The 14,345-nt window shown below is 31.5% G+C and overlaps 1 protein-coding gene across 5 annotated transcripts; it reads left to right on the forward strand.

Moving 5' to 3' along the window:
• Nucleotides 1-328: 328 nt before the first annotated feature.
• On the forward strand, nucleotides 329-11,107 carry Vap33 (VAMP-associated protein 33kDa). 5 transcript variants are annotated; one of them, XM_013306768.1, is made up of 8 exons: nucleotides 329-506; nucleotides 2,859-3,011; nucleotides 3,085-3,188; nucleotides 3,266-3,346; nucleotides 3,421-3,498; nucleotides 4,507-4,587; nucleotides 6,559-6,675; nucleotides 8,706-11,107. In XM_013306768.1, the coding sequence occupies exons 1-8, from the start codon at nucleotides 455-457 to the stop codon at nucleotides 8,862-8,864; spliced, it is 825 nt and encodes a 274-aa protein (XP_013162222.1). In that variant the 5' UTR covers nucleotides 329-454; the 3' UTR covers nucleotides 8,865-11,107. The 5 variants fall into 5 exon arrangements, with proteins under 5 accessions (XP_013162222.1, XP_013162221.1, XP_013162223.1 ...); XM_013306767.1 differs by having other exon boundaries at nucleotides 330-506; nucleotides 2,847-3,011; nucleotides 8,706-11,106; XM_013306769.1 differs by having other exon boundaries at nucleotides 330-506; nucleotides 2,847-3,011; nucleotides 6,577-6,675; nucleotides 8,706-11,106.
• Nucleotides 11,108-14,345: the final 3,238 nt, after the last annotated feature.

Genomic DNA, 14,345 nt, shown 5'->3' on the forward strand with positions numbered 1-14,345 from the left:
TATTTTCTACCGAACAGCCTGATATTTTAATTTTCAATTGGTAATTTTTTTCAATTAAAAATTATGTTTAACCTTTGGTAATTATAAATTTTTAAATGATACCACAAAATGCTTAAAATAAAGAAGTCTTAAAAATGCCAGGTAAAATAAATTTTAATCTATCTTTCTGTAAATTTTATTTTAATGAAATTATCAGAATATTTTACTGTGTTTGCAAAGTAATCTCATGAAATAGGTAATCTTTTCATACACCTAAAAATTAATAGACAAGATTACGCAAGATCAGTGTTGCTAGCATTTCCGTACTAATAATTTTTACTCCAACACACAGCGAATGAAATCATAAATCGTCTGCGTTCGGTGCACATCGTTCTATCTGGCCGACGTTGGTGAATAGTCATTTTTTTGTTCAGCTAATTTTACCATCGAAATAAGATATTTATAATAATTCAAAATGCCAAATCAAGTTTTGACTATCGACCCTCAAAACGAGCTGAAATTTAAAGGTAAGAATTATATTTTTTTATTGTCTGAGCTACTGCCGCATTAAATCTTGAGTAGCACAGGCCGTGTTAGCTGCTGACAAAAGGGAGCTTCTATTTCCAGATCCATTTTGTCAGGGTGCGGTTTTCATGAATTTCCTCGATTATATGCTTTTTAATAATATAATGTACATTGGCTTACAACAAATATATTGAAATAATGTAACCATATTGTCGATAATCGTATCGCTAAAAATGAGCTAATGGAGTGTATCCACATTAGTAGTGTATATTATATCGTTAGAATAGGATATCAGTATCAGCCATACAATTAATCTTATGATTATTGTTATGCTGATGTATTTTATTCGTTATATTTTAGACGTTTTTCATATCGTGGTATTTTCGACTTGTAAGTTTCAAATGAAATGTGAATAATGATGGCAGTTTCTCTTCATATTTCAATTCATTAACATTCATTTGAATAGTGTTTTTTTATAAACTACTAAACAATGAATAACCAAAACAATACTTACAAATAACCAAGTATTCCAATCATAGAATTATTAACAAAATCACAAGATACATTCTCAACATGTGATTTAAATCAATGTTATTTGTACCTTTGTCTTTTTTTCTTATTTCATTATAAAAACAATAAAACTAACTTTAGTTTCCAAATAAAAAATTATTATGCATGTACCCCAATAAATATATTGATTTTATGTCAAATGTTCTCCAAATGAAGTATTAGGTTTCTATAATTTACAAATATAGTCAATTTAACATCTTACAACATTTCAATACAATTCTATGTTATGCAAATCACTTAGCATGTACAATGTTTAAATTTAACATAATATTGATGTCATGCAACACATATTAATTTTCTACCTATATTAGGTAATTACTTTCCAACTTAATTTGTTTTTGATAAATGTACATTTACTTTCTTACTCTTTGGATGTTTGAAACATTGAACAAAGTCAAAGATTAACATAATCCTTGCAAGTTTTCACAAAATACTCGCTTTTGTGGTTGTTTCTGTGAGACTATAGTATGGATTTTATATAAATGTTTATTCATGGTTAGCATTACCTAGGATACATTTGGTTATTTTAGATTTTTAATACAGATAAATAACAAGCTGTATATTAATATTACATTAAAAGTCTAATCTTTGTTAAATGTAATGTAATATGTTGCAAGATACACAACTTATCAAATTTTTCACAATATCCAATTAATGTAATTCTAATACTGTAAAATTTCACTTACTTGTATTAAATCATACTTTTATACTCATTAACTAAAATGTTGACAAACAAATTATTTGTTATGATCACACTTAATGATATTTAATTACCAACTTTTAATTAGCAAATAATAGTCTAATTATTCATATTTGTTGGTAATTTTTTTGGTAAACTGCATCTAAAATCATTTATACAACTTCAATTTTAACTACAGTTAGTCCCACTGTTCAGTTATAATAGTTAAATGATTAAACATCTTGGAACTGTATGATAAATATATTTAAATTATTTCTCTTATATTCAACAATAAAATATTGTTCATAAAGAAAATATATTCAGGCCTTAATACAAAAGTTCTTAAATATTCATCATCAGCTCACTATTTGTACCAACTGAAGATGTTGGAGTCTACTCCAAGTAAGGAGTAATTTAAATATTTGAAAAAAAAACAAAGCAGTTGCAAACTCATTACATAACAATACATTAAATTTAACCATGAGTTTAATGTTGAAGAAATCTTAATTGTTGTTAACCAATGATTTATGTAATTACATTCGCTATTAACTCTATAAACCTAAAGAAAGAAAAATAAAATACTTTTATCATAACAAAATATTAACCTTACATATATTCTTCAAAATAAAAATAAAACAAAATATTTATATATATGTATACATTTTGCCTTTTAATAAAAATTACCGATGCAATTAATTTGTACAGTAATAGAAACAGTAATATAATGCACATCTTCATGACGTTGACATCATTATTCAATAACTCCTTTCAAACGAAAAGTAGATGAGGACAAATAACTTTATGTAATTTCTAAATACCAGCAAATAAATGTAGACTATAAATTTATTAATACTGAAGGTTTTGTGATAAATGTTTTGCACTAAAGATCAGATTTTCGGTTGTGATCAATATACTATCTATATGACATTCAGTGATCAATTTGACTTCTCGTCGTGCAGTTATTACTTGCGTTCTAAATCATTGTATAATTGACGCGTAGACAATATAAACAATGGCACATACAGGCAATAGAAATGTGTTTACAATTTGTTCTCATGCTGAGTGATATGGTCGTTATTATTGATGGAATTAGTTGATTTCTCAGGGCTGTTCGAGCAGGGGTTCACCACTCACATGCGGCTGACGAATCCCAGTTCGGATACAGTGCTGTTTAAAATTAAGACAACAGCACCAAAGAAGTATTGCGTGCGACCCAACTCGGGTGTATTAGAGCCCAACTCTAAAGTCGACATTGCAAGTGAGTTTCACATATATGCACTTCAAAATATTTTGATTGATAGCAAAGTATTAATTTTGATTTCCAATTTCAGTTACTCCTCAGCCGGTGTATCTTGATCCCAATGAGAAGCATAAACATAAGTTCATGGTCCAAAGCGTCATTGCCCCGGAGGGCAGAACTAACATTGATCAAGTGGTTCGTAATTTTATATAGAGTTTGTACTGTTTGCCATAAGCAAAGCGTCGAGCTAAATTTAATATCTTAATTTTTAGTGGAAGGAAATCAGCCCTGATCAGCTCATGGACTACAAGCTGAAATGTGTTTTTGAAACTCCACGAGTGTCTAATCTCAATGTAAGTTTAATAATCATTTAAAACATACAATAAATGTTACAATGATATTTTAATTATTCTTTTATTTGCCCTAGGACTCCGGTGACAATGCTGCCCAGAATGAGGTAACCAAAAAACGAGCACCAGCCACCGAAGACTCTAAGGTTCCAAAGGTAAGTTACTGAATGTTGTAAAATTTATGTTTTGTGTGAAAGGTTCTTTACTATGACTATGACTATAATTATAAAAATTAAAGTTTTACATGTCATACAAAGTATGGAACCCAAACACTTTGATATTGTGCCTAGTGAATGTGAGCTTCTTGTAATTTTATTTTGCCCAATCTTCTTTCTTCTCTTTGGGTAACATCATCCATCACATGTCATCATCCATATACCATCGAGAAGTAATTTTATAATCATGTTGAATATCAAAAAGCATTCATTTGTATTGTATCCATTTAATACTTTAATTAACTCGGTTTAGTCTAGACTATGCTAGGTTAGGATGTCAGTTCCGACAAAATAATACCTTCATTTATAATATGAACCTTTTTTTTTGGGATTGTGTAATAATTGATAGGCGCCATTTTATATTTAAGAAAGCATTAATCAATGCTAAGTATGATATCCTCATTGGTCACTTAATATTCAATCGATATTTCCCTCATCTCTTAAGCTTACAGAATATTAAGTGAGATAAAAAAATTAAAAAAAAACAATGCGGTCAAGTGACTAATATTGAGTTTGATAAATTAAACATGTGTACAATAACGTTTTGTAGATAAGATTAGCCACTCGTTGTTAGATCGGGTTGCTTTGCTAATATACTCCCGTATCTCATGTATTGCCCTCTCTTGGTTCTACCATACCACTAGAAAATTGCCAATGGCTACCAACAACGATAATATGTTCGATGTAAGATCAAAGTTGGAATTAATTAGCGAGAGGTATAGTGGAAAGTTCCAGCAATTTTTTGTTTTGCCATTCTCGAGCCAGGTCACAGCTAAACGTTATAAAAATATACATTGAATCCGAAATTGTCCGTATCAGTTGATTCTGATCTTAATAAATATTTATATAGATTTTATGAGAACGGTAAGCGTTACATATTCATACGGGCCTTAGGAGCGTGACTTGATCAGCCAAGGCTTGAGAATAGCACAGCGTATTGTCTTACAGGTTGCTGTCGAACAAAACTTCCTTAGCGTTCCGCAAAAACCTGAAGAAGATGACGTAAGTTCGTCTATTGGCGGGAATAAGGTATTTAAATCACTTAAGAATTGAGCTAGGAATGTGTAGCAAACTATTTTTTCCCAAAATTCCATCAAGATTTGATTATCCAAATCTTGATAGTATAATGTTCAAATCCCTGGAGAAGTTGTATCAGGTGTCTGAAATTACGTTTTTAACAGTTATATTAAAATTAAATGATGCGCCAATATACTACTATATATCTTTTGATACAAAGAGTAAAGAAACACATGTATTTCTTCACTTCTTTGCATCAAGACGTATTCCTCGCGTCCGCGGGTCGTAATCACTTCCATACATCACTATCCATTACTTATTACTAAAAAAATTTGTCATAAATAAATTTTTAACTTATAAAAATGTGTCACTAACATATGTACTCGTACATCTTGTACACCTTGCATTTCAACTGTCTTGATAGCTGTGTGCGATTTTTGTTTTTAAATCAAATGAGAGAGAAAGCAATATCAACTTACTAGCTGTCGCCGTCGACTCCGTACGCGGAATTAAACTTAATTATACCCTATATATTCTTCCGGACTATGCCCTACATCTATGCCAAATTTCAGCAAGATCTGTTTTGCCGTTCTGATGATACATCCATCCATCTAAACTTTCGCATTTATAATATTAGTAAAATATAACAGATGTTGCGACAGTGGAAATTTAACGTTTACTAATCGCAGCATGGGCTTCAATATCGATCGATGTTTGAGCCATACTTCGGCTCGGAGTCTCATTTCATAACGGACTTTCTTAAGCTTAAAGATTAAAATGCGATTAACTATTGTTATTATGTTATAATCTCATTACGAATTTTTGTTACATTTTCATAACTTTTAAGCCCCTCTGAAAGGAAAAAGAAGTCGCCTGGGAATACTGTTGGACTTCGCGTTAGTGGGTTTACGTCATCTCACGTTTTTGTACAAAAAGTTTAGTTTACATATTCTACCTAACTCGTAAAATGCAAATTAATATGGAATAAAGTAACCGTGCGATTTCAGTGTATGAAACACTTCTTCAAAAATGTTATCATTGTCTTTATGAAGAATAAGATGAATAATATTTTTATAAATGTTTCGTCAATGACAGCCCACGGTCAGGCCCACCACTCAGTCACTTAATGATGGTTACTTAAGCATTTTCTTAGTGCAAATTTTCCCTAATAAACCTTACACTAAGGGTCGCATTTAGTGACATTTAATGACATAATACAACTACAGAGCTTCCGACATGGTTTTATACTTGATTCAATTTTTATTGTTGTTCGCAAAACCAGTGTTTGCCGTCATGTTAAGATAAATCCTTGGACTATGTTAATTCCAATGATTTCGAAGTTATTTTAAGCGATTGCCGTTTCCATTATCTTGCACAATATTCGTAAACACGTCCAGGTTGTTTATTTCAGGTGCATTCAGGTGTGTACAATATGTAGGTTGTCCCGAATATTAAGCAATGAATAAATTAATACATAATGTGTGCTCAAACGCGAAAACAAGTGACGTGATTTTCTTCTGCGAATTTTTAGGGTGAAAGGCGCAGGAGTATCTTAACAACTAGTGCCATCTATCTTCAATTAACAGACAACATTTAGCTGAGTTGTCTAATTTAATTTTTTTTACTAAAAATAAAAGGATATTAGAAGGAAATATAAGTACATGATATACTGAAAAAAAAATCCTTTGTTGATCTAAGTGAGAATATGTTTAAATAAACTTTACAATTACAAGTAAAACAAGATCATTTAGCTTTGAAATCAATTTTTATAAATAAAAAATTATAATATGAACTCCTATACTATACATCCAGATTTCGCACTTTTATCGAATCTTAGTTCGATTGCATTTAGTAGTAGGGAACAATATGAACATTTATTTCCGAAGAAGCATTATTAATTTTTATTTGCATACGTCAGTGTTTGTTGTATAAATGTCGTATAAGTATTGCTTTTTGCATTTTAGTATTAATTTGTAATTTCAGACATTTACTGTGTTTAAGCACGATAACTTGGAAAACGATTTGCAAAAGGCGACTTCGGAAGTACTTCTTCTGAGAGAGGAGGAAAGCAAACTGAGACATGAGAACTTACAACTGAAAGTAAGTGCTTTAATTTTTTTTTTCTGACGCTTATTTATGCTTTATCAATGTTATTGATGTTTAGAAAATGTGTTGATGTTGTTTGTATGTAATATTGAGTATTTTTAAATTAGTTTTGTTTGATAATCATTAAATAACTGTAAGGTTTCACTGCTGACAAACTTATAGAAAGTAATATTTCTTTTGTAATCGAATTTTTAATTACAATATATCTACATGCAGTGTAAATCTACAGTTATACCAGCCGTTGTATGTTTTTTGCATTGAATTTTATACACAACCTTTGTTGTTATGAGTAGCGCTTCACAACCACTTTGTGACCCAATTTTGCACATAAGCGAAGGGTTACAAGTTAACCCTTTTGGTGCGCTTGGCGTTTTAGGGACTTGACAGTCGATTTTTTCTTTTAAATAAAAATGACCACTGGCCAATTATCAGTGTCATGTATTTGCATCATTTACTATCTACTTTATTAAAATAGCCTTGAGTAGTAGATAATCTTTGTACGAATAAGCGTCACCGTACAAGAACAATTTTAAGCATATTTTTTTGTAGTGAAAGACTGCAGTTCGTGTATGGCGGCTCTAATTTATTGCTTTTTGCTTTTTTATCAACATTACTCTGCTTTTAATATTGGTATATATCAGAATACAAGTATAATCTTTATTTCCTAACTGGCTTTTGCTCCTTAAACTTATAATTCATAAACATAGTTTAGAGACATCATTTAAATATGCCTGCGTTATTAGCGAATGTTCATATATTTTTAAATAAGAGCTAAGTTTTTAATTACGTATTTTTATAACTATAGATAATAATGTATATTTTTACCTATAATTATAAAAAAAGGATTTTCCTTCAACAGTATCGCCTATGGTCAAAAAATCAATTATATGGATGTTATTTTCCTAAGATATTTGGTTAATTTCTAAACAGAAGATAGGATGTTAAGGACCACAAATTGCTGCGATTGCGTAACAAAAGGTTTCAAACCATAAATTAGAATATTTAAGTAACATGAACAACCTAAAATATTGAAGCTAAATGCTTTTAGGTCTAGACACAGTCGTATTCTAAAGCTAGAATTATCTATAACCATTTAGAAAGTGAAATATTACTGGAAATTATGTATTCAGCTTTAGATCTCGCATAAACAAGAAGTAGGTCTCTGTGCTTCTAAATCAATCATGAGTAACAGATAACAATAGTTTTTGATTGCGATTTATTTTGTATGTGGTCTGTGCATATTGCGAAGCGAATTTAATATACATGCGCATTGCATAAACGAAACCTTATCTCTGTTGGACTATAGACAGTCTTGATAACAACAACATAATTCAAGCCAACAACTCACGCCTCTAACCCATTGAGGTAGGCAGAGATCTTGATAACTTAGTCATCTTAATTTCAATCTAAATTCAGATTTAATTATTACTCGGTTATTTTAACGGATTGATAATAAGAGTTCGATTTAAATTTTTATTTATTAAATAAAAATGTTACTTTGTTTATTAAGATTATAAAGATATGAGAAACAGTTGTTTAGTTCATAAACACGATGCCTTACACAACTTGTATAATATTTCAAGACATGCGTTGTTTGTCTGACCTCAGCCTCCCGATACGTCCTCTCTTCATTAGCGGTGAACACTTTACAATCTCTGACCTGATTCTTGAGTGTTTCTCTGACGTACACGATGTCGAGACAGGATTTTTAGTTTATTGGTATCTTTGTATATATTCATAATTGGATACCGTTTATACATTATATAAGACAAAATAAATATAACCCATCGATATTTGGGCATGTTAACTACATATATAGATGTGGATAATCAGATTGAATGTTTAAATTTAAAGCATCAAGCGAATTGTGGAATATTTGATAGCTACTACGCAGCGGCTGGCGTTTCTTGTATAGAGTAACAAGACGAATTAAAAAATCTCGAAGCTTTGTATATAAATTATGCCCAAAAAATAACAAAAGCGTCGGAGCATCTTAATTTAATCATATATTATTTTAATTCCAGGAGGAGCTGCTGCGCCTGCACCAGAAAGTGGGCGAAGGTCGCGTGCGTCGGCATTCTTATACTCCCGACAAGAACGCCCAGGCTACTATGATCCCTTGGATCGCTATCGCCATCGGCATGGCATTCCTAGGTATTGTCATTGGCAAGTTCCTCATGTGAACATCTAATGACCCTCGGTAACCCGACGCAAAACTCACCAAACGCTGTTTATCACTCCCAAAGGTAACCCTCTCGCACAAGGCAGCTTACGTTTATTTATCAATGCTTAATTCGCGTAACTCTGTGTTGTTTCGGTTGCAAAACCGTATTCTTGTCCGCTAACTTCTCTGGCGACAACGTAAACTTTCCACTTGTGTAATCCTTTTGTATTGTCTCTCTTCAATGCCTTTTTATCTATAACTGTATTCCTTACTGCAAGAGGGTCTCCGACGCTATAGCTAGTATGTTATCGGACGTGTGTCCGCAATTTTGTGTGTCTTGTAGTCTAGCTTCGATTACTTTCTTCTTTTAATTCGATTTCATTTAACGGTACAAAAATTTACTTAATAGTTCTAGATTAGTTGGTATATTTGTAAAGATCTTGTGATCTACTAAGTATCGTAATCACTAAGACATCGGTATTCAAAGTGGATTAAGGTATTTTGCTATGTATGTTTCGAATATTGTGCTGCGACCGTTTAGGACACGGCGCATTTTGTAATAACTTCTAAATTCTAAATTTGATTAATATTTTGGTCAATGACTGCTTTTATCGAAAGATGTTATTAAATTCTAAGATTATTAACTTTATATGTGATTATTTTCAAAATGTTTAGGTGTCTTTAAGTGAGGGGCATATTTTGAGTATATTCGTCGTGGTATATCGTGGTTCGTCATGCAATTTCCTTTTAACCGATGGCCACTTTTTGGACATTGCATTGATACGTGTTCAATGTACTTGCGGAAATCCTATTTTAAATTTATCCAATTCACCATTTTGTATTTGAACTGCATGAATTTAATATTATATATAATTTTAATGTTAATTAGGTTTTTTTTTTAACGTTTTGAATAATTTTAAATTATTTGGCCAATTCGCTTGTGATGTGCCAGGAACAGCATTGTTATAATTATTTGGTGTTTTTAATTATTTAAAAAAAACTATCGTTATTATTCTTTTATAACTTTTCGATTTTAATTTGCGATGCATTAAGTAGTGACGTAGGCTTCACGTATGCACTGCCACTTACCGTATGTTGGCTAAATTAATTCATTGGGTAAATAACTGCCTATACTATTTCCTATTGTAGGTATTTCTTGTGTGTTCTCAACGGGTGTCAGGTCTGCATCGATATGCAAATTGTGAGCTATTGCAGCAGCTAGTGTAATTCATTAATTGCGGCATTCCACTGACAAACGTGTCTCTATTAAATGTAGAAAAAAGGGTTGATACTCTTAGCTTTGTATCATTTTTGTAATTCGTCAACAAGCCTCTTAGCTGCACATAGTCTGTCATTTTGTGTCTACCAGCACTCGTCCCTCACGTAGTTAATTTTAATAAGGGCCAATATCAACACATTCAGTGCCAACGACTCACATGGCGAGTTCACATTCATAGGTAAAATAGCTTAATGGCACTGAACGTGTTGATATACGCGAGTCGCCAATCCAGTGTAGTAGTATTAGGTCGAGGCTTCCTCTATGTATGTTTAAAAGGTCATCTGCTCAGGGTATGTTCTTACAAACGACTGACAAGAGCTCCATGTCAGCCCGAGAGTACAAAGCTACTTTGTAAGGTCTGATATAATGAATGTTGTGTGTTTATTGCACTAATAGACCTCATTAAAAGTATATTTCAGTAACATCGGTAGCTTAGAATGGTTGACGTGCATGGAAATAATTTAAACGAATGCTAAAAATCCTTTTAAACGTATTTATTTATAAAATTGTTTTTAAATATTTTAGTATGTGATATCTGTTCTCTTTATGTCTTCTGTTCCTATTTTAAACAGTTATTCTGTCCCTGAAATAATATGGCACCTGAGCTTCCTTTGTAACAATATACAACAGAGTCATCGCAAATTTAAATATGACATAATAAATGCAATATTTAGAAGACAAAGTAAACGAAAGTTACATCTTATTCGAATCTAAGTAAACGAAACATTTTATTTATTTTATACGCATAATAATTATTTTATTTCAACATACATTGAATGATCTTAGAATTTTATGTTAATGTTATCATATTTCCTGCAGTATACAATTTTATCAACGGTATCCGTTACTTTATAGTTCATTTTAAGGAAATGAACACATAAAAACGGATTAAAGTCGCTAGATGATAATGAAACTTATAAAATTTTCTGTATTTTATTGTTGTATTATTATTGAATTATTATGCTATGTATGGTATCGTTTCTGTAATAAATACTTATAAATTGAATCGTTTTGTTTTCAAATGGGAAAAATATTGTCAACGTTATATCGTTATTTAACCAAGAGAGCCCACGAGTATACAGCGTTGCAACGGCATCTGACAAAAATGAGATTTTTTTTTTCATAACCCGTCACCATTGTTGAATCTGATAGTAAGACAAAGAGGTAACAAGAGAAATAATCAATAGTTAATTAAATACTGTTCTTAATATGTAAAATATAATTTTATATGAATTTGTAACATATACACAACCCCATTAAGTAAAAATTTGTCATAGCAACAAAATTATGTGATTAATTATTGCTATTAAGATGTTTGCTTTACGATATTTTCTTCTTTGACTGTATATAGCTTTGTGACAACCTGTGATGGGATAATACTATCTGATTAACTTGAAAGAGTCCAGCCCAGAACACAATTTTAGGTATACCAGGCAGTATGGGGATGCAGCGGGAGGCGTACTGCGCAACGCGCAATGAACTTCACGCGCTAAAAAGAAACGAATTGCCTACATATACACTATTCTGATGTACTTTAAACAACATTACTTAATATTTTCTGTTAGAGTAAGATTTAACTATAAAAAATTTAATTTTAAAATTGCACTTACATTTAGAAGACTGGAAAAATATAGGTTTAGCACATATGCGAAGCACAGGACCCACCTTCCAAGTGAGCCGATGGCCTAGTGCGTTTTACAGGAAAACGCTAGATGTGGTGAGGGGTACGGTTACAGTTGATCTTAGGAATAGACCTTCCAGCAATGAACTGACATGCAAAAAAGAGCTACGTAAATATTATTTTGTGCATATTTTATCTTTATAAACTAGATATTTTGCATACTACTTTTGTAATGTTATTATCTGCTTATCCTTATCTGTTATCATGGTACTTTTACCTATTATTTTACAAAACTACCTAACTAACAAATATTTAGCAGTTGTTGGCAGCATTCCACGAAATTTTTGTAGCAAAAAAACTGTTTTTTATTAGTAAAGTCATTCGTAATTTTCTCTTAACTAGTTCAGTTGATTTTTTTAATTAGCTGTTCGTCACACTGGACACCATTGAATTAAGGGTTAAAGAAAATGAAATATCGCTTTTAATTACGCTGTAAGTATTTTAACACAGTCAGACTGTTTAGTTAATACTGACAGTGTCAAAAAAACTACAAATGCTAAGTTAAACAGAAGAAATTCAAAATGACTATATAGTAGATACAACAATATAAATATTTTTAAAAAGCGTAAACAACTGAACATTCGTTCATAACCACATCATATCGGTCAAATTGACCTACGTAATGGTCATCGACCTAAAGCAATTAAAACCAAAACTGGCATTGATTTATACGAGCCCTTTGTTCTGAGGTACTTACAACCACAACTACTTATTGTATCGATTCTGCCAATCAAGTGAACAAAGAAAAAAAAGTGACATCAAGTGTGGTTCACTTAACGTGTGGTTTAGTATTTATAAATGTATTTCAAACCGTGGAAGAAAAAAGGTAAATCTCTACGTATGATAACTACACCTGCATAAACTAGAAACCTCTATAAACTAGAGTCATAGTCTGGTCCCGATGGTCGACCTTCATAAGCGAATGTGTTAGAGAGAAACCTCTATAAACGAGAAAAATATCCTTGTATTCTCGCTTATGCAGGTTCCACTGTAGTGTGCGCCTGGTAAAATTCAATAGCCACGTTAGATAAAAATAAACTTTTAGAATTATCTGGCCAAACTTGTAAATGTTAATTGCAGTATTTTAATTTAAATTGTTCACATTCAGATTTAATACAAATTCACATGTTTACTACAAAACACAAGTAAGACAAAAGGATTGTCTGTCATTTTTGTGGTTTGAAAATTCGATCGACATAATTTTACAGGTATGGAAGTATTTTTGTTGGTTTGTATGTCCACGTTGTGACCGCCTAAGCGACTCTGCCGGTCATATCGTTGTTAGCCGGTTCGTATTCTTTCCTGATGTAATTGACATGAAGTCGAGCTTCTTACTTTTTTATGGTTCCGTACCTCATAGGAAAAAACCAACCCTTATAGAATCACTTTGTTGACCGTCCGTCCGTCTGTCAAGACCCTTTTTAAAGTATGTAATTACTACTAATAACCAATCCACTATCTAGAAGCGTTAGCTCACATTTCATGCCGTTTGCCTGTGATATAACTTGGAGAGAAGAGAAAATCCACTTCAAATGTATGTATACGTTGTTCATCATATAAACTGATAAAAAATCGATATAATAAACATAACATATCGAAATGATTCCATACGAAGTTCGCTGTTGAAGTTTCATTGTCTAATATTTTCAGAACATATCCGATTCAGCGTTTGTACTACTCCGGAACTCGTAAGTACTTGCGCGTTATCTTAAATTTATATATTATATAACTAGCTGTCGCCCGCGATTCCGTCCGCGCGCAATTAAAATAAACAGAATTAGAAGCTTATGTGTTCTTCCAGACTATGTTCTATATGTATACCGAATTTCATTGCGATCCGTTTAGCCGTTCTCGAGATACTTTCAAACAAACATCCATCTGTCCATCCATTTATCTAAACATTCACATTTATAACATTAGTAAGATGTGGCAATCGCATGTGATACTCAAATAAAAAGTTATCAGGACGACGTCATAATAATAGAAATGCGCAGAATATCCAATTTGAATTTGTTTGTTATTCCAGTAATGTGTTGGACAAGTGTAAACTTATTGATACACACGCGATATACTTTGTTTACGTTTCGTAGGCAAGGTCGTTTATTGACTTTATAATTTAGTTCAACAAGATAAAATGTTGTTGACAATAATTGTACACTATTTTGTAAGTGCATTATTATAATTACGTAATGCTTACATTATTGCAAAAACCTGAACAACGGCATAACCAAAACTACCTATATAATAAGATATATATAGTAAGATTTATCAACTGTACTCGTAGTTTATTTCGTTTGGTGTATTACCGAGCGAAATAATTTGTTAATAATAATTATTTGAAATATAATAATAAATTCTTTTTCTCTTTAAGGTTAATTGAATTGTCGTCTTAAATATAATAATCGTTTTATCAAAATTTCACAGGTAATTGAAGTAAATCTTAAGATTTACAAAGTGAATGGCAATTAAAATTTTATCGTACTTTTACTTGTTGATAAACTTTTAGTCATTAATAAATCTCAGGTTTACCTCAGTCCAGG

This window comes from Papilio xuthus, unplaced genomic scaffold (genome assembly GCF_000836235.2).
Source record: "Papilio xuthus unplaced genomic scaffold, Pxut_1.1 DF828177.1, whole genome shotgun sequence".
In the NCBI taxonomy this organism is placed as follows: domain Eukaryota; kingdom Metazoa; phylum Arthropoda; class Insecta; order Lepidoptera; family Papilionidae; genus Papilio; species Papilio xuthus.

What these genes read in the sequence shown, in the direction of transcription:
- Vap33 (XM_013306767.1), top strand. Translation starts at nt 455, where the DNA reads ATGCCAAATCAAGTTTTGACTATCGACCCTCAAAACGAGCTGAAATTT. An exon ending in AAACGAGCTGAAATTTAAAG is followed by an intron (nt 507 to 2,846) that starts GTAAGAATTATA and finishes TGATGGAATTAG; the next exon opens with TTGATTTCTCAGGGCTGTTC. An exon ending in CGTCTATTGGCGGGAATAAG is followed by an intron (nt 4,588 to 6,558) that starts GTATTTAAATCA and finishes TTGTAATTTCAG; the next exon opens with ACATTTACTGTGTTTAAGCA.